This window comes from Chiloscyllium punctatum, chromosome 26 (assembly GCF_047496795.1).
Source record: "Chiloscyllium punctatum isolate Juve2018m chromosome 26, sChiPun1.3, whole genome shotgun sequence".
NCBI classification, from domain to species: Eukaryota; Metazoa; Chordata; class Chondrichthyes; order Orectolobiformes; family Hemiscylliidae; genus Chiloscyllium; species Chiloscyllium punctatum.
In genome coordinates, this window is record NC_092764.1 from 2,541,685 (window position 1) to 2,561,910 (window position 20,226).

At 45.5% G+C, this 20,226-nt stretch overlaps 1 protein-coding gene across 2 annotated transcripts in view; it reads right to left on the reverse strand.

Annotated features, from left to right (window-relative positions):
* Positions 1-17,269: 17,269 nt before the first annotated feature.
* Positions 17,270-20,226, reverse strand: part of cdh15 (cadherin 15, type 1, M-cadherin (myotubule)) — a 114,044-nt gene continuing 111,087 nt past the window's right edge. For both annotated transcript variants that reach the window (XM_072595758.1, XM_072595757.1), the window contains exons 13-14: positions 18,255-18,422; positions 17,270-17,557 (exon numbers count right to left, since the gene is read on the reverse strand). In XM_072595758.1, coding sequence (XP_072451859.1) covers positions 17,357-17,557; positions 18,255-18,422 — 369 coding nt within the window. In that variant the 3' untranslated portion in view covers positions 17,270-17,356. The remainder of the gene's footprint in view (positions 17,558-18,254; positions 18,423-20,226) is intronic.

The window sequence follows — 20,226 nt, forward strand, 5'->3', positions numbered from 1 at the left end:
CTTCATACAATCTTTTCATAGAATCCCACTTTTTTGAGTGGGAGCAGCGGCCGAGGAAAAGCGAACCCGGGAGACTACAGCTAAGGTAAGACAGTTTGTTTCAAAATTACTTACCTGTAGCGGGCAGCGGAAGTGAGGGTGGAGCACATAGCTGGGCGGGAAGGCAAGTGATTAGTATTTGAGTGGGTGTGTTCTTGTTTTTGGAGACAGTGTACAGTCATGGCAGCGCAGGCGGTGGAATGTTCCTCCTGCAGGATGTTTGAGGTAGGGGTGACCACCGATACTCCTGCCGACTTCGTGTGCAGGAAATGCAGTCAGATCCTGATCCTCACCGAACGAGTTAGGGAACTGGAACTGGAGCTGGATGAGCTGAGGATTATTCGAGAGGCTGAGAGGGTGATCGATAGAAGCTACAGGGACATAGTTACGCCAGAGAACAGAGGTAGCTGGGTAACATTTAGAGGTGAGAAGGGGAAGAAACAGGCAGTGCAGGGATCCCCTGTGGTCGTTCCCCTAAAAAATAAGTATGCAGCTTTGGAAACTGTTGGGGGGGACAGCCTTGCAGGTGTAAGCTGCAGTGAAGGGGTCTGTGGCTCTGAGATTCAGAAGGGAAAGTGGGAGAAGAGGAGAGCGCTAGTTTTGGGGACTCTCTAGTTAGAGGGACGGACAGGCGGTTCTGTGGACATGGGCGAGACTCTCGGATGGTTTGTTGCCTCCCAGGTGCTAGGGTCCGAGACGTCTCGGACCGTGTCTTCAGAATCCTTAAGGGGGAGGGTGTGCAGCCAGAAGTCGTGGTTCACATTGGCACCAACGACATAGGTAGGAAGAGGGGTGGGGAGGTCATTCAAGAGCTCAAGGAGTTAGGCTGGAAGCTAAAAGCTAGGACAGACAGAGTCGTCATCTCTGGGTTGTTGCTGGTGCCACGTGACAGAGAGGCAAAGAATAGGGAGAGAGTGCAGTTGAACACGTGGCTGCAAGGATGGTGTAGGAGGGAGGGCTTCAGATATTTGGACAATTGGACTGCATTCTGGGGAAGGTGGGACCTGTATAAACAGGACGGGTTGCACCTGAACCAGAAGGGCACCAATATCCTGGGGGGTAGGTTTGCTAGCACTCTTCGGGGGGGTTTAAACTAATTTGGCAGGGGGATGGGATCCGGACTTGTAGTCCAGCAAGTAAGCTAGCTGTGTGTCAGGATGTCCAAGACTGTAGGGAGGCTGTGGAGAAGGTAGCACTGACAGGGACTACTTGCGGACACAGAGATGGGCTCAAGTGCGTATACTTCAATGCAAGGAGTATCAGAAATAAGGTGGGTGAACTTAAGGCGTGGATCGGTACCTGGGACTACGATGTTGTGGCCATCACGGAAACATGGATAGATGAGGGACAGGAATGGCTGTTGGAGGTTCCTGGTTACAGATGTTTCAGTAAGATTAGGGAGGGTGGTAAAAAAGGAGGGGGGGTGGCATTGCTAATTAGAAATGGTATAACGGCTGCAGAAAGGAAGTTTGAGGGGGATCTGCCTCTGGAGGTAGTATGGGCTGAAGTCAGAAATAGGAAAGGTGCAGTCACCTTGTTGGGTGTTTATTATAGGCCCCCCAATAGCAGCAGAGATGTGGAGAAACCGATTGGGAAACAGATTTTGGAAAGGTGCAGAAGCCACAGGGTCGTAGTCATGGGCGACTTCAACTTCCCAAATATTGATTGGAAGCTCTTTAGATCAAGTAGATTGGATGGGGCGGTGTTTGTGCAGTGTGTCCAGGAAGCTTTTCTAACGCAGTATATAGATTGTCCAACCAGAGGGGAGGCCATATTGGATTTGGTACTCGGTAACGAACCGGGACAAGTGGTGGGCTTGTTAGTGGGTGAACATTTTGGTGATGGCGACCACAATTCTGTGACTTTCACCTTGGTTATGGAGAGAGATAGGTGTGCACAACAAGGAAGTTTTTACAATTGGGGGAAGGGAAATTACGATGCTGTAAGACAGGATTTGAGGAGCATACGTTGGGAGCATAGGCTGTCAGGGAAGGATGTGGTGGAAATGTGGGACTTTTTCAAGGAGCAGATACGACGTGTCCTTGATATGTATGTACCGATCAGGCAGGAAAGAAATGGTCGTGTGAGGGAGCCTTGGTTGACGAGGGAGGTTGAATGTCTAGTAAAGAGGAAGAAGGAGGCTTACATAAGGTTGAGGAAACAAGGTTCAGACAGAGCAGTGGAGGGATACAGGATAGCCAGAAGGGACCTGAAGAAAGGGATTAGGAGAGCTAAGAGAGGGCATGAAAAATCCCTGGCGGATAGGATCAAGGATAACCCCAAGGCATTCTATGCGTATGTGAGAAACCTGAGAATGACGAGAACGAGGGTAGGTCCGATGAAGGACAGTGGTGGGAGACTGTGTATTGAGTCGGAAGAGATAGGAGAGGTCTTGAACAAGTACTTCTCTTCAGTATTTACGAACGAGAGGGACCGTATTGTTGAAGAGGAGAGTGTGAAACGGACTGATAAGCTAGAAGAGATACCTGTTAGGAAGGAAGATGTGTTGGACATTTTGAACAACTTGAGGATAGACAAGTCCCCCGGGCCTGACGGGATATATCCTAGGATTATGTGGGAAGCAAGAGAGGAAATTGCAGTACCGTTGGCAATGATCTTCTCGTCTTCACTGGCAACTGGGGTGGTACCAGGGGACTGGAGAGTAGCGAATGTTGTGCCCCTGTTCAAAAAAGGGAATAGGGATAACCCCGGGAATTACAGGCCAGTTAGTCTTACTTCTGTGGTAGGCAAAGTAATGGAAAGGGTACTGAGGGATAGGATTTACGAGTATCTGGAAAGACACTGCTTGATTAGGGACAGCCAGCACGGATTTGTGAAGGGTAGGTCTTGCCTTACAAGTCTTATTGAATTCTTCAAGGAGGTGACCAAGCATGTGGATGAGGGTAGAGCAGTGGATGTGGTGTACATGGATTTTAGTAAGGCATTTGATAAGGTTCCCCATGGTAGGCTTATGCGGAAAGTCAGGAGGCATGGGATAGAGGGAAATTTGGCCAATTGGATAGAAAACTGGCTAACCGGTCGAAGTCAGAGAGTGGTGGTAGATGGTAAATATTCAGCATGGAGTCCAGTTACAAGTGGAGTTCCGCAGGGATCAGTTCTGGGTCCTCTGCTGTTTGTAATTTTTATTAATGAATTAGATGAGGGAGTCGAAGGGTGGGTCAGTAAATTTGCAGATGATACAAAGATAGGTGGAGTTGTGGACAGTGAGGAGGGCTGTTGTCGGCTGCAGAGGGACTTAGATATGATGCAGAGCTGGGCTGAGGAGTGGCAGATGGAGTTCAACCCTGCCAAGTGTGAGGTTGTCCATTTTGGAAGAACAAATAAGAATGCGGAATACAGGGTTAATGGTAGGGTTCTTGGTCAGGTGGAGGAACAGAGGGATCTTGGGGTCTATGTACATAGATCTTTGAAGGTTGCCACTCAGGTGGATAGAGTTTGTAAGAAGGCCTATGGAGTATTATCGTTCATTAGCAGAGGGATTGAATTCAAGAGTCGTGAGGTGATGTTGCAGCTGTATAGGACTTTGGTTAGGCCACATTTGGAGTACTGTGTGCAGTTCTGGTCACCTCACTTTAGGAAAGATGTGGAAGCTTTGGAGAGGGTGCAGAGAAGATTTACCAGGATGTTGCCTGGAATGGAGAGTAGGTCGTACGAGGATAGGTTGAGAGTTCTCGGCCTTTTCTCGTTGGAACGGCGAAGGATGAGGGGTGACTTGATAGAGGTTTATAAGATGATCAGAGGAATAGATAGAGTAGACAGTCAGAAACTTTTTCCCCGGGTACAACAGAGTGTTACAAGGGGACATAAATTTAAGGTGAAGGGTGGAAGGTATAGGGGAGATGTCAGGGGTGGGTTCTTTACCCAGAGAGTGGTGGGGGCATGGAATGCGCTGCCCGAGGGAGTGGTAGAGTCAGATTCATTGGCGACCTTTAAGCGGCATTTGGATAGGTACATGGATGGGTGCTTAATCTAGGATAGAAGTTCGGCACAACATCGTGGGCCGAAGGGCCTGTTCTGTGCTGTATTGTTCTATGTTCTATGTTCTATGTTCTAATCCCTACAGTGTGGAAACAGGCCCTTCAGTCCAACAAGTCCACACTGACTCTCCAAAGAGTAACCCCCCCCCCCAGACCCGTTCCCCTACATTTATACCTAACTAATGCACCCAACCTACACATCCCTGAACATTGGACAATTTAGCGTGGCCAATTCACCTAACCTGCACATCTTTGGATTGTGGGAGGAAACCCATGCAGACATGGGGAGAATGTGTAAACTCCACACAGACAGTCACCCGAGGCTGGAATCGAACCCTGGTCCCAGGTGTTGTGAGGCAGCAGTACGAACTATTGAGCCACCATGCCACCCCATGATCTAGCCTACATGTGACTCCAGACCCAAAACAATGTGGTTGACTCTCAATTGCCCTCTGAAATGGCCTAGCAAGCCATTCAGTTGTATGAATCGCTACAAAGTCTCAAAGAAACGAAACCGGATCACCAGGCATCCAGAAAAGACAACAGTAGAAACAGCCCTGTTAACCCTGCAGTCCTCCTCACTAACATTTGGGAGCTAGAGTCAAAATTGGGAGAGCTGTCTCACAGACTGGTCAAGCAGCAGCCTGACATAGTAATACTCACGGAATCGTACCTTACAGACAATGTCCCAGACACCACTATCACTGTCCCTGGATATGTCCTGCCTTACCAGCAAAACAGACCCAGCAGAGCTGGTGGCACAGTGGTATGCAGTCGAGGGAGTGAGTTGCTCTGGGAGTCCTAAACATTGACTCTGGACCCCATGAGGTCTTGTGGCTTCAGGTTAAATATGGGCAAGGAAACCTTCTGCTGATTACCATGTACCATCCTCCCTCAGCTGATGAATCGTTACTCCTCCATGTTGAACAACACTTGGGGAAGCACTGAAGATGGCAAAGACGCAAAATGTACTCTGGTCGGGGATTTCAATGTCCACCACTAGAAGTAGCTTAGCAGCAGTACTACTGATCGAGCTAGTCAGGTCCTAAAGGACATAGCTGCTAGACTGGTAAGGGAACCAACAAGAGGGAAAAACATACTTCACCTCATCCTTACCAATCTGTCGGTTGCAGATGCATCTCTCTATGACAGTATCTGTAAGAGTGACCACTGCACAGTCCTTGTGGAGCTGAAATCTTGCCTTCCCATTGAGAATAACCTCCATTGTGCTGTGTGGCACTACCACTGTGCTAAATGGGACAGACTTTGAACAGTCCTAGCAACTCAAGGCTGGGCATCCATAAAGCTCTGTGGGCCATCAACAACAGCAGAATTGTATTCCTGTACAATCTGTAACCTCATAACCGGGCATATACCCCATTCAACCATTACCGTTATGCCAGGGGATCAACTCTGGTTCAATGAAAATTGCAGGAAAGCATGCTCGGAGCAATAACCGGCATACTTGAAGATGAGGCATCAACCTGTAAAAGCCACCAAATCGGACTACTTGCATGCCAAACAATATAAGCAGCAAGTGATAGACAGAGCTGAGCAATCCGACAACCAACAGATCAGATCTAAGCTCTGCAGTCCTGCCACATCCAGTCATGAATGGTGGTGGATGATTAAACAACTCACTGAAGGAGGAGGAGGCTCAACAAATATCTCCATCCTCAATGATGGAAGAGCCCAGCACAGCAGTGCAAAAGATAAAGCTGAAGCATTCGCAGAAACGTTCGGCCAGAAGGACAAAAGTGGACAATCCATGCAGCCTCCTTCAGTTGTCCCCAGCGTCACATATACCAGTCTTCAGCCAGTTCGATTCACTTCACGTGATATCAAGAAAAAGTTGGCGGCACTGGATACTGCAAAGGCTACAGACCCTGACAACATTCCTGCAATAATACTGAAGACTTGTACTCCAGAACTTGCCATTCGCCCAGCAAAGCTCTTCCAGTACAGTTGCAACATTGGCTTCTACCCGACATTGTGGAAAATTGCCCAAGTATGTCCTATACATAAAAAGCAGGACAAATCCAACCCAGCCAATTATCACCCCATCAGTCTACTCTTGATCATCAGTAAAGTGTTGAAAGATATCAACAACAAAGCTGTCAAGCAGCACCTGCTCAGCAATAATCTGCTCAGTGACACCCGGTTTGGGTTCCTCCAGGGCCACTGAGCTCCTGAGATCATTAGTCCCCTAACACTGCTGGTTCAAACATGGGCAAATGAGCTGAATGCTAGAGGTGAGGTGAGAGTGACAGCCCTTGACATCAAGGCTGCATTGAACTGAGTGTGGCATCATAGAGCATTAGCAAAACTGGAATCAATGGGTATGGGGGGGGGGGGAAACTGTCTGGTGGTTAGAGTCATACTTGACATATAGGAAGATGGTTGTGGTTGTTGGAGGTCAGTCATTTCAGCTGCAGGACATCTCTGCAGGAGTTCCTCAGGGTAGTGTCGTAAGCCCAACCACCTTCAGCTGCTTCATCAGTGATCTTCCCTCTGTCATAAGGTCAGCAGTGGGGATGCCAATGATTGCACAATCTTCAGCACCATTCACAATTCCTCAGACACTGAAGAAGTCCTTGTCCAAATGCAGTAAAATATGGACAATAACCAGGCTTGGGCTGACCAGTGGTAAGTAAAATTCATGCCACACAAATGCCAGGCTATGACCATCACCAATAAGAGACAATCTACCCACCAACATTCAGTGGTGTTATTATCACTGAATCCCCCACTATCAATATCCTGGGAGTTATCATTGATCAGAAACTTAACTGGACTCACCGCATAAATGCAGTGGCTACGAGAGCAGGTCAGAGGCTAGGAATACTGTGGCAAACACATCGATCTGGACCCAATATACCGGCCACTGCAGCGGACAGTTGGAACTGACAATCGGAAGCGGCAGAGACAAACCACTATAAATGCCGGAGGAAACATCACAGAAGCGCTTCACAGGAGGCTCCCAAGCACTGAGGATGTCACCTAGACAGGGGATGAAACATCTGCAACACAAATTCCCAGCTCAGCGAACAGAACTACAACAATACTGTGGCAAGTAACTCACCTCCTGACTACCCAAGCCTGTCCACCATCTATAACGCACAGATCAGGAGTGTGATGGAATATTTGCCTGGATGAGTGCAGTCCCAATAACACTCAAGACGCTTGACACCATCCAGGACAAAGCATTAATTGGTACTGCATCCACAAGCATCCACTCCCTCTACCACCAATACTTTGTAGCAGCAGTGTGTACTATCTGTAAGATGCACTGTAGAATTTCACCAAAGATCCTCAGACAGCACTTTCCAAACCCACGACCATTTCTGTCTAGAAGGACAAGGTCAGCAGATACATGGGAACACCACCACCTTTAAGTTGCCCTCACCATCCTGACTTGGAAATATATAGCCATTCCTTCATGGTCCTGGAATTCCCTCCCTAATAGCATTGTGGGTCAACCCACAGCAAGTGGACTGCAGTGGTTCAAGAAAGCAGCTCACCAACACCTTCTCAAGGGCAACTAGGGATGGGCGATAAATGCTGGTCAGCAAGTAATGCCCAGATTCGACAAAAATGAATAAATATTTTTAAAATTGCCGGGAAAACCTATAAAAGATTATTTGACCACAACTCTTTGACTCTCAATGGTGCTATCATCATTGAATTCCACCACCAGCCCCCCACCCCCCACTCCCACTCCAACTATCATCATCTGGTGGCTACCATTGACCAGATACTCAATTGGTCTTTTCATATAAACACAGTGGCTACAAGAGCAGGTCAGAGGCTAGAAATACTGCAATGAGTAACTCAATGAGTCCCCAAAGCCTTTCCACCATCTGCAAGGCACAGGTTAGGAGTGTGACAGAATACTCCCCAATTGCCTGGATAGCCTTAGGTCCAACACTCAGGAAGCTTGACACCATCCAGGGCAAACAGCCCGCTTGACAGGCACCACATCCACAGGCATCAACTTCTTCCAGTACCAGTGCTGAGTTGCAGCAATGTGTACTATCTACCAGACGCATTGCAGGAATTCACCAAAGATCCTTATATAGCACGTTTCAAACCCATGACAACTTCCATCTAGATGGACAAGGGCAGCAGATATATTGGAACAGTACTGCCTGCAACTTCCCTCCTAAACTACTCTCCATCCTAACTTGTAAATATATCACCATTCTTTCACTGTCACTGGATCAAAATCCTGGAATTCCCCCTGTCAGGGCATTGTGGATTACAACAGTTCAAGAAGGCCACCTTTTCTCAAGGGCAGCTAGAGACGGGCAATAAACTCTCGCTAACCAGTGACGCCAGTAATACAAAGGTCCCATGAGTGAATAGAAAAAGAAATCTGGTGACTATGTCTGATCAATCCTCCCTTTCCAAGTATTGATTAATCCTGTTCTTCAAAACTGTTTTCCCAGTAATTTCCCTATCACCGACCATCAGACTAACTAGTCTGTAATCACCTGGCCTATCACTGCTACTCTTCTAGCACCAAGGAACCACATTAGATATTGTCCAATCTCTCCATATTAAATAGTTTGTGATTTTGTAAAGTTTGCTGTTCTTACTGAGCTGTACAAAACTTTGGTTAGGCCACAGCTGGAGTACTGTGTACAGTTCTAGAAGGATGTGATTGCACTGGAGGGATGCAGAGGAGATTCATCAGGATGTTGTCTGGAATGGAGTAGATTTGCTGTGTTCCAGTTGTTTTATTTAAGCAGAAAAGGCTGAGGAGTAACCTGATCAAGGTTTATAGTATTCTAAAAGGCATGGACAGGATGAATAAGAGAGCAGCTGTTCCCCTTTATTGAACTGTCAATAAGGAGCACAAGTTTCGAGTGAAAGGCAGGAAGTTTAGAGGTGAGTTGAGGAAGACATTTTTTACCCAAAAGGTGGTGGAAATCTGGAATGCACAGCCTGGGAGGGTGGCTGAGGCTGGAAACCTCACAATCTTTAAAAAGTACTTGATTGAGCACTTAAGACCATAGGATATAAGAGCAAGTTAGGCCACTTACCTTCTCATGTCTGCTCTACCATTTGATCATAGCTGATATGTTTCTCAACTCCATTCTCCTGCCTTCTCCCCAAAACCCTTAACCTCCTTGCTTATCAAGAACCTATGTATCTGAATGACTTGGCTTCCACATCTTTCTGCTGCAATGAGTTCTACAGCATCATCACCTGCTGGCCGAAATAGTTCCTCCTTATTCAGTTCTAAAGGGCTCTTCACTCTGAGACTGTGCCCTCTTTCCTGGTCTCTCCTCATAGTAGAAACATCTTCTCCATGTTTACACTATCCAGACCTCTCTGTTTTACGTAAGTTTCAGTGAGATACCCCCTCCTCCTAAACTCCATCTAGTATAAACCCAGAGTCTTCAATCATTCATTATACAACAAGTTCTTCATCCCTAGAAGCATTCTTGCAAACCTCCTCAGAACTCCTCCAGGACCACACATCCTTCCTAAATACAGGGCCCAAAGCCACTAACAATATTCCAAATGTGGTCTGACCAGAGTCTTATACAGCTTCAGCAGTACATCCCTTCTGTTGTATCCTAGTCCTGTTGAAATGAATGCTAACATTGCATTTGCCTTCCTTCATAAGTTAATTAAATATTGGAGCAGACTTAGGCTATTTGGCCCATTGAGTCTGGTCCACCAGTCGATCATGGTTGATATGCTCCTCACCAACATTCTCCTGTCTTCTCCACATAACCCTTCAACCCATTAACAATTAAAAATCTGTCTAACTCCTCCTTACATTTACTCACTGTTTCAGCATCCATCGCATTTTGGGATAGCGAATTCCACAGATTCACAACCCTTTGGAAGAAATAGTTTCTCCTCAACTCTGTTTTAAGGATGCTATCCCTTATCTAAGAGTATGACCTCTCATCTTAGAATGCTCTACAAGAGGAAGCATCTGCTCCACATCTATTTTATCCATACCTTATATCATCTTGAATATTTGATCTCCCCTCATTCTTCTAAATTCCAGAGAATACAGGCCTAAACTGTTCAATCTCTTCATACAACAAACCCCTCATCTCTGGGATAAATCTAGTGAACCTCCTCTGAACTGCCTCCAATACCACTACATATTTCCTCAAATAAGGGGACCAAAACTGTGCACAATACTCCAGGGGCGGTCTCACCAATGCCTTGTATAGTTGTAGCAATACTTCCTTACCTTTATATTATGTTCCTTTAGCAATAAAAGCCAACATTCCATTTGTTTTCTTTATTATCTGCTGTAACTGCATGCTAGTTTTCTGTAACTCATGAACGAGAGCTGCCAACTGAACCTGCACGTTAACCTTAAGAGAATCTGAACTAGCACTCCCAAGTCCCTTTGTGCTTCATATTTCCAAAGCTTTTCCCTATTTAGAAAATAGCCTATGCCTCTATTCTTCTGACCAAAATGCAAAACTTCATACTTTCCCACATTGTATTTTATTTTCCACTTCTTTGCCCACTCACCTAACCTGTCCAAGACCTTATTGCAGCCTCCCAGCTTTCTCAACACTACCTGTCCTTCCATCTATGTTTGTGTCATCTGCAAGTTTTGCAATTTAGGGGAGGTTATGGCCTAGCATTATCACTGGATTTGTTAATCCAGAGACCTAGGTAGTGTGCTAGTGGCCTGGATTCCAATCCTGCGTTGGTAGATGGTGAAAATAAAAATCTGGAATATTTTTAAACAGTGACCCCCTATTTCTAGGTTCTCATAGAAGAGTAATATCCTCTCCACATCCACCCTGAAAAGACCCCTCGGGAGCTTATGTTTCAATCAAATCACCTCTTTATTAAACTCCAGCAGATAGTTTTATGATGACTCTGGCGAGTTACTGTTCCCCAGACCTAAAATATCTAACGAAGACCTAAAATATCTAAAATATCTAACCCTACTCCCTGCCTATCCTGACAGCAGTTTACATCCTACTCCATGCAGAAGTGAAGAGCGCACTTGATGAAATATGCACCATCACAAATAGTCTTGAGACTGAATACCCTGAGACCTTATTCATCGTAGCTGGTGACTTCAATCAGGTCAACCTCAAGAGTGTGATACCAAGTTACCATCAACATATCTCCTGTTCCACCCAAAACACCCTTGATAATGGGTACACAACCAAACTAAATGCCGACTGCTTCACCTCCCCCCATCATCTGCATTTTGGTAAATCAGACCACAAGACTGTCCTCCTTCTCCCAGCTTACAAGCAGAAACTGAACCGTGAGGATCTGGTACAGAAAACGTACAGTGCTAATCTGAAATAACGGATGAGCTCCTACATGACTGCTTGGAGTCGGTGGACTGATCCATATTCAAGAACTCAGTGGCCAACCTAAACGAGTATGCCATTAGTCGAGAGTGTGGTGCTGGAAAAACACAGCAGGTCAGGCAGCATCTGAGGAGCAGGAGAATCGATGTTTCGTGCATAAGCCCTTCATCAGGAATCCTTTCCTGATGAAGGGCTTATGCCCGAAATGTTGACTCTCCTACTTCTCGGATACTGCCTGACCTGCTGTACTTTTCCAGCAGTACACTCTCGACCCTGAGCTCCAGCATCTGCAGTCCTCATTTTCTTCTGAGTATGCCATTACCATCACAGACTTCATCAGTAAGTTTGTAGAGGACTGTGTGTCAACAAAGTTCATCTAAGTGTTCCTCAACCAAAATCATGGATGAACCAAGAGATCCACTCCCTCCTGAAGTCTAGGTCTGAGGCATTCAAATTGGGTGCTCTTGGCCTATACAAGAAATCTAGGTATGATCTTCACAAAGCCACCAGGGACACCAAGAGACAATTATAGACTAAACTAGACTCCCAGACTAACCACACAAATACACATCAACTGTGGCAAGATATAGCAGGTTACAAAGTGAAGATGCATAGAATCACTGACAGCAATGCATCCCTCCCCATCGTGCTCAATGCATTCTCTGTTTGTTTTGAGCAGAAGGTCAGTGAAGTGATGACACTTTCCTCAACAGCCTCAGTACACCTTTATCCACAGTTACTGCTGCAGACATCAGATCGGCCTTCTTGAGAGTGAACCCACAGAAAGCACCTGGCCCAGATGGAATCCCTGGCTGTGCACTCAAATCCTGGGTGGACCAGCTGGTGGGAGTATTTGTAGACATCTTTAACTTCTCCTTAATCCGATGCGAGATTCCTACCTGCTTCAAGAAGACCACTGTCATCCCATTGCTAAAGGAAAATCAGGCAACTTGCCCTAATGACGACTGCCCAATGGCTCTGACATCCATCAGTATGAAGTGCTTTGAAAGGTTAGTAATGGTACACATCAGCTCCAACCTCCCAGATCACCTTGATCCACTACAATTCCCCTACCAGCTCAATAGGCCCACCGCAGATGCCACCTGTCTGGCCCTACACTCATTCCTGGAACATCTTGAAATAAGGACACCTACGTCAGACTCCTGTTTATTGTTTAGCTCCACCTTCAACACCATAATTCCAACCAAACCTGTCTCCTAACTCAAAGACCTACGACTGCTCCATCCTCTACAAGTGAATCCTTGACTTCCTGACCCCGCAATCACAATCAGTAAGCATAGGTGACAGCTACTCTTCCATGATAATCCTCAACACCAGTGACCCGCAAGGCTGCATACTCAGCCTCTTACTATACTCCTTATACACTCAAGATTGTGTGGCCAAATTCAGCTTTAACTCCATTTACAATTTGTTCATGATATCACTTTAGTAAGTTGAATCTTAAACAAAGACGAGACAGAGTACAGCGAAGAGATAGGAGAAAGTGAGGACTGCAGATGCTGGAGATCAGAGCTGAAAATGTGTTGCTGGAAAAGCGCAGCAGGTCAGGCTGCATCCAAGGAACAGGAAAATCAACGTTTTGGGCATCAGCCCTTCTTCAGGAATGAGGAAAGTGTGTCCAGCAGGCTAAGATAAAAGGTAGGGAGGAGGGACTTGGGGGAGGGGCATTGGGAATGCGATAGGTGTGGAGGGAAGTCAAGGTGAGGGTGATAGGCTGGAGTGGGGTGGGGCGGAGAGGTCAGGAAGAAGCTTGCAGGTTAGGAAGATGGTGCTGAGTTCGAGGGATTTGACTGAGACAAGGTGGGGGGAGGGGAAATGAGGAAACTGGAGAAATCTGAGTTCACCCCTTGTGGTTGGAGAGTTCCCAGGCGGAAGATGAGGCACTCTTCCTACAACCGTCGTGTTGCCATGGTCTAACGATGGAGGAGTCTAAGAACCTGCATGTCCTTGGTGGAGTGGGAGGGGGAGTTGAAGTGTTGGGCTATGGGGTAGTTGGGTTGGTTGGTCTGGGTGTCCCAGAGGTGTTCTCTGAAATGTTCCGCAAGTAGGCAGCCTGTGTCCCCAATATAGAGGAGGCCACATCGGGTGCAGCGGATGCAATAGATGATGTGTGTGGAGGTGCAGGTGAATTTGTGGCGGATATGGAAGTGTCCCTTGGGGCCTTGGAGGGAGGTAAGGGGGGAGGTGTGGGCGCAAGTTTTGCATTTCTTGTGGTTGCAGGGGAAGGTGCCGGGAGTGGAGGTTGGGTTGGTGGGGGGTGTGGACCTGACGAGGGAGTCACGGAGGGAGTGGTCTTTTCGGAACGCTGATAGGGGAGGGGAGGGAAATATGTCCCTGGTGGTTGGGTCCGTTTGAAGGTGGCGGAAATGACGGCGGATGATACGTTGGACATGGAGATTGGTGGGGTGGTAGGTGAGGACCAGTGGGGTTCTGTCCTGGTGGCAGTTGGAGGGGCGGGGCTCAAGGGTGGAGAAGCGGGAAGTGGAAGAGATGCGGTCCTTGAAGAAGGAGGCCGTCTGGGTGGTACGGTTTTGGAACTGGGACTCCTGGGAGCAGATGCAGCGGAGACGAAGGAATTGGGAATATGGGATGGCGTTTTTACAGGGGGCAGGGTGGGAGGAGGTGTAGTCTAGGTAGCTGTGGGAGTTGGTTGGTTTATAATAAATGTCCGTGTCAATTCAGTCACCCGAGATGGAAATAGAAAGGTCTAGGAAGGGGAGGGAGGAGTCTGAGACGGTCCAGGTGAATTTGAGGTCGGGGTGGAAAGTGTTGGTAAAGTGGATGAACTGTTCAACCTCCTCGTGGGAGCAAGAGGCAGCGCCGATACAGTCATCGATGTAGCGGAAGAAAAGGTGGTGGGGGGGGGGGGGGCCAGTGTAGCTGTGGAAGATGGACTGTTCCACATAACCTACGAAGAGGCAGGCATAGCTGGGGCCCATGAGGGTGCCCATGGCTACTCCTTTGGTTTGGAGGAAGTGGGAGGATTGGAAAGAGAAGTTGTTCAGGGTGAGGACCAGTTCAGTCAGTTGAAGGAGGGTGTCGGTGGAAGGGTACTGGTTGGTATGGTGGAAAAGGAAGAAGCGGAGGGCTTTAAGTCCTTTGTGATGGTGGATGGAGGTGTACAGGGACTGGATGTCCATGGTGAAGATAAGGCGTTGGGGACTGGGGAAGCGAAAATCATGGAGGATAGGTTAGTGATGTGATGTAAAGACAACAATCTCTCCCTTATTATCAGCAAAATGAAGGAGCTGGACATCAAGTTCAGGAAGTAGAGTGGAGGACATACCTCTGTTTGCATCAATGGTGCTGAAGTGGAGATGGAGAAAGTGAGGACTGCAGATGCTGGCGATGAGAGTCAAAAAGTGTGGTACTTGAAAAGTACAGCCAGTCAGGCAACATCCAAGGAGCAGGACAGTCGATGTTTCGAGCATAAGCTCTTCATCAGGAATCCTGGTGAAGAGCTTATGCTCAGGAATCTGATGAAGAACTCATGCTCGAAACCTTGACTCTCCCACTCGCTGGAGGCTGCCTGAGGTGGAGATGGTTGAAAGTTTCAAGTTCCAGGAGTAAACATAATCAACAATCTGTCCTGGTTCATCCATGTTGACGCCTTGGTCAATAAAGCATCCCAACACCTCTAATTCCTTAGAAGGCAAAGGAAATTCAGCATGTCTACAATTTCAGAGATGCATGTGGAAAACATCCTATCTGCATGCAATGCTGCTTCATGTGGCAACTGCTTTGCCAAAGACCACAAGAATTTACAGAGAGTTGTGAATGCAACCCAGTCAATCATGAAAACTAGCTTTTTCCATTGACTCTATCTATACTTCCTGATGTATCGGGAAAGCAGCCAGCATCATAAAAAAGACCCTCCCACCCTGGTTATTATTTCTTCCAACTGGTAGAGGTTACGAAAATTTAAAAATACATACCAGATTCAAGCTCAGCTTCTTTCCTGCTGTTATTAGACTTATGAACGGACCTCTCCTATATTAGACTTGATCTTCCTCTGCACCTTCTCTGTAGTTATAACACTTTATTCTACATTCTGTTCTATGACTGTGATGTATGATTTGCCTGGATAGCACGTAAAACAATGCCTTTCATATATCTTGGTACATATGACAATAATAAGTGAAGTCAAATCAAATCTCTCTGTCCTTTCATCCCAATACATTTCTAATCGATTCCAGATAAACCTTCTCCGAACTGCTTCCCATGTATTGACATCCTTCCTTTAAAAAGGTGGCCATCACTGTATAACGTACACCAACTCTTCATTATCCACAGATTTGCTACCTGCTGCTCCGTGCACTCGCAAGGTCAGCCCAGACTCCCCCTTTTTAATATAGACTTCTCCAGTCTGATCTCATGGTCCTTTGCGTTAGGAGAGTTACGTGGTAGCGATATCCATATTTTCTGTTATCCACAAAAAATCTGTGCTCCCATTCGCAGCAAATAAAGAGAATTTGGTGTAATCCAGGTGTAGTTTCACCAGTGCCATATATGACTGAAACATAACCTCCCTATTTTTGTATTCAACTCCCCTTACAATAAATAATAATATTCTGTTAACTTTACTAATTACACGTATGTGCAGGCTAACATTTCGTGATTCATGCACTAGGACACTCAAGTTCTTCTGCATCTCGGAGCTCAGCAATGTCTTTTCATTTCAATAATATGTCTTTTTTATTCTTCCTGCTTAAGTATTGTCTCACCTTGTTTCTGCCAGGAAATGATCAAAATTTATGGGAAGGATAGAAGCATCACACTAGGACAAGAAAATAATGAATGGGATATCTTAGGGTTGAAGGTTCTGTGTTTGAACTAGTGCAGTTTCTAAATTATGGAAATCGCGGGTAACTTTTTCACACAGAGGATGGTATGTATATGAAATGAGCTGCCAATGGAAGTGGTAGAGGCGTGTACAATTACAACATTTAAAAGACACTTGAATGGGTACGTGAATAGGAATGGGCCAAATGCAAGCAAATGGGACGAGTTAAATTTAGGACATTTGCTGGCATGGATGAGTTGAGCTGAAGAGCCTATTTCTGTGCTGTATGAACCTATATGGATTCAGAAACCAAAGATGCATTGTTAGATTTGCAGAAATTCCAAACCAGACACAGCAAAATCAAGGCTTAAAAAAAGATAAGTTACACAAAGTTTAACAGTTGGCAAAACAAAAGGCCAATGAAATTTAATACTGGAAATATAAAGGATAGCTCACAGGATAGAAAACTGGGAAAACTGATGCTCACCAAAAGGGTTGCCGAAATAGCTACAGGTACAATGGAAACTTATTGAGTCAGTCAGCTCAATACTTAACATTTTAATGTTGATCCATAAACAAAGCAACAAAAATAACAGGTCAAGATCTGTCCCACCTGGCATTAGCTGCATTGACACACAGTACTCCATCTACCTCCTCCCCACCTTCTCCCCCATCCAACTTCCCACCCTCTCTCAAACACACAGAACCCCATCCAATTTGGCAACTAGTTAGACACTGGCATTGTATTGCATGTTACTTTGCAGTGTTTGACACACAGTGTTCTCCATCCACTGTCTCTCTCCTTATCTTATTTGCTTTTCCTGTCTTGCTGGGTCACCGTTCCACATCCCATTTTGTCTTTGTCTGATTCCCTTGCTCATTCCCTCTCTTTTTCCCTTTCTCTCTTACTCTCATTCACCTCTTACCCTTTTAATCTCCCCGTGTTTTCATTATTAGCATGGTATGGAATGCCTGTGTGACAGACTGAGTTTACAATATGATATCATCCTTACCCACTGACCCTTAAGATAAAAGTTTGACAGTTGTGTTCCATATCACAGAGTCATGGATCAGAATTCAGATGAGAAACTGTACAAGTTATTGGCAAAGAATGAGAATAATTTCAGACATTTAGTGATTCAGTTGGAATAATACATTTCCTCAGATTGAAGTTTTGGAGATATCAGTTGGGCTGACAATTAGTGATCTCCATACATATCAGCTAGCTTCTTGAAACGAGGGCCCCAATCACTAAGGTAGTCATAATCCTGATCTGAGTCAGAAGCCCTGGATGTGATGGAACTCAGAGTCTCAGCCAGAGAGCCCTCACCCTCATAATCGTAGATCAGAGCAGTGTCATACGGGGGTGCATTTGGGTCGTTATCAGCTGCATCCAATCCCTGCAAAACAGATTAAAAAGGGTTATTGGAGAGCACAATGACAGGGCACACAGCACCAAAAAGAGCACATGGTGCTTACTTGGGAAGAGAGACACCAGAGCACAAGACACTATTGATGTATATTTAATGTAGCTCTATACTGGTAACTTTAATATCAGCACACAGAGCAGGGTATGCTTGTATAGAAATTACTATTAGAGAATGGCTTGTATTTATGATTAGATGTTTACTGCATCTTGTTTTGAAATCATTGTTCTAGCTGTTGGAATTAAGTGTTGCATATTTTTAAGTGTATGGTGCCTGCAATAATACTCATCAAATGGAGATTACACCAATATCACCTCACAAATTGTGGGGGACAAAGAAACCCAGTTCTGTCCTCCACGTAGGTGGATCAATCTTTCTGAATACTAGTTGTCGCCACTTATAGATCTCTCTTCTGACACGGTGAGAAGAAAACTGCTTGCACCTATAATGATCCAGTAGCTAAAATACATCTGCAATAAATACAGTTAATGAGCCACAAACATTTACTTAACAAGGTCTTTCTCTGTTGGGCTAACGTGAGCAGTATGACTCCCTTAACAGTGTGTGACTGACTATAATAACTTCACCCATAACGTTATAATTACTCATACAAAATCTGTAAATAACTGCAGTGATTCCATTGCCCTGAGTTGCCTCTGTGGAAACCCACCTCATTGATGAAATCCTTGATGTCGTTGGGGTTAGCAGGGGGTCTTTTTGGATAATGTGGTTGCCCATAATTAAATGGTGCATCTCTTCTGATTGGCTGCTTTCCTCTGATTGGGGTTGAGGGCAAGACCTCATCTGGATTCCTTAATTGGTCAATGTTATAGGCATCCTTGGGGGACAAAAATCAACCATGAGCAAGTGGCATTGCAGTGGTGTGTGGAAATTTCAAAATCGATTTGCAAAATGTATTAAAGACAGGAATTGAACAGGAACTCTTTCTAATGGTGTTTTGATGATGTTATTTTGCACGTTACCCAACAATCTTCCTTGACTTCAGGGAAAAAAAACTATTCAATGAATAACTGACCAGAAAATTAATAACACACAAGTGATAGAAGAATCACACAAGATATGTAGCAGCGTAGAGATTGGAACGAGGTCAGCCAGGTGGACATCATAAAATATAAGTTCCCTGATTGGGACTGTTAATTTGGTCCAATCAGAGAGCCCTAATGAAAACAGACCCAAGTCTCTCAGCCTTTCCTCATAAGACCTTCCCTCCAGACCAGAAACATCTTGGTAAATCTCCTCTGCATCTTTTCCAATGCTTCCACATCCTTTTTGTAATGGAGTGACCAGAACTGTACACAATGTTCCAAGTGTGGCCACACCAGCGTTTTGTATAGTTGCAGCAGGATATTGCAGTTCCGAAAATCAATCCCTCTACCAATGAAACCTAACAAACCATATGCCTTCTTAATAGCGCTATCCACCTGTGTGGCAACTTTCAGGGATCTAGGTACATGGACTCCAAGATCCCTCTGCACATCCACACTACCAAGAATCTTTCCATTAATTCAGTATTCTGCCTTCCTGTTATTTTTCCCAAAGTGCATTATCTCACATTTAGCTGCATTGAACTCCATTTGCCACATCTCAGCCAATTCTGCAGTTTATTCAAGTCTCCCTGCAACCTGTAACATTCTTCCAAACTGTCCAGTCCTCCACCGACTTTAGTGTCGTCTACAAATTTACTAATCCATCCACCTATGCCTGCGTCTAAGTCATATATAAAAATGACAAACAGCAGTGGTCCCAGAACAGATCATTGTGGCACACCACTAGCAACTGAACTCCAGACTGAATATTCTCCATCAACCACCACTCGCTGTCTTCTTTCAGAAAGCCAGTTTCTAATCCAAACTGCTAAATCACCCTCTGTTCCATTCCTCTGCATTTTCTCCATCAGCCTACCATGTGGAACCTTATCAGAGGCTTAACTGAAGTCCATGTATACCACATCAACTGCCCTATCCTCATCTACATGCTTGGTCACCTTCGCAAAAAAATTAAATGAGGTTTATGAGACACAACCTGCCCTTGACGAAACCATGTTGACTCTCTGAAATCAAATTGTTGCTTGCTAGATGATTGTTAATCTCAACTCTTATATTCCTTTCCAAAATATTTCCTACAACAGAAGTAAGGCTCACTGGTCTATAATTACCTGGATCATCTCTGCTGCCCTTCTTGAACAAAGGCACAACACTTGCAATCCTCCAGTCCTCAGGTACTAAACCTGTAGACAATGATGACTCAAATATCAAAGCCAAAGGCTCTGCTATCTCCTCCGCAGCTTCCCAGAGAATCCTCCAATAAATCCCATCCGGCCCAGGGGACTTGTCTACTTTCACTCCTTCTAGATTTGATAACACCTGTTCATAACTACCTCGATCCTTTCTAGTCTAATATCTCGTACCTTATTCTTCTCCTCTACAATATTCTCTTTTTCCTGAGTGAAAACCGATGAGAAATGTTCATTTAGCACCTCTCTGATCTCCACAGGATCCACACTCAACTTCCCACTTCTGTCTTTGATTGCCCCTATTCCTACCCTAAAACATTTCCAGTCAATGTTGAGGAAGTTAAAGCCCCCATAATGACCACCCTGTTCCTTTCACTCCTACTCAGAA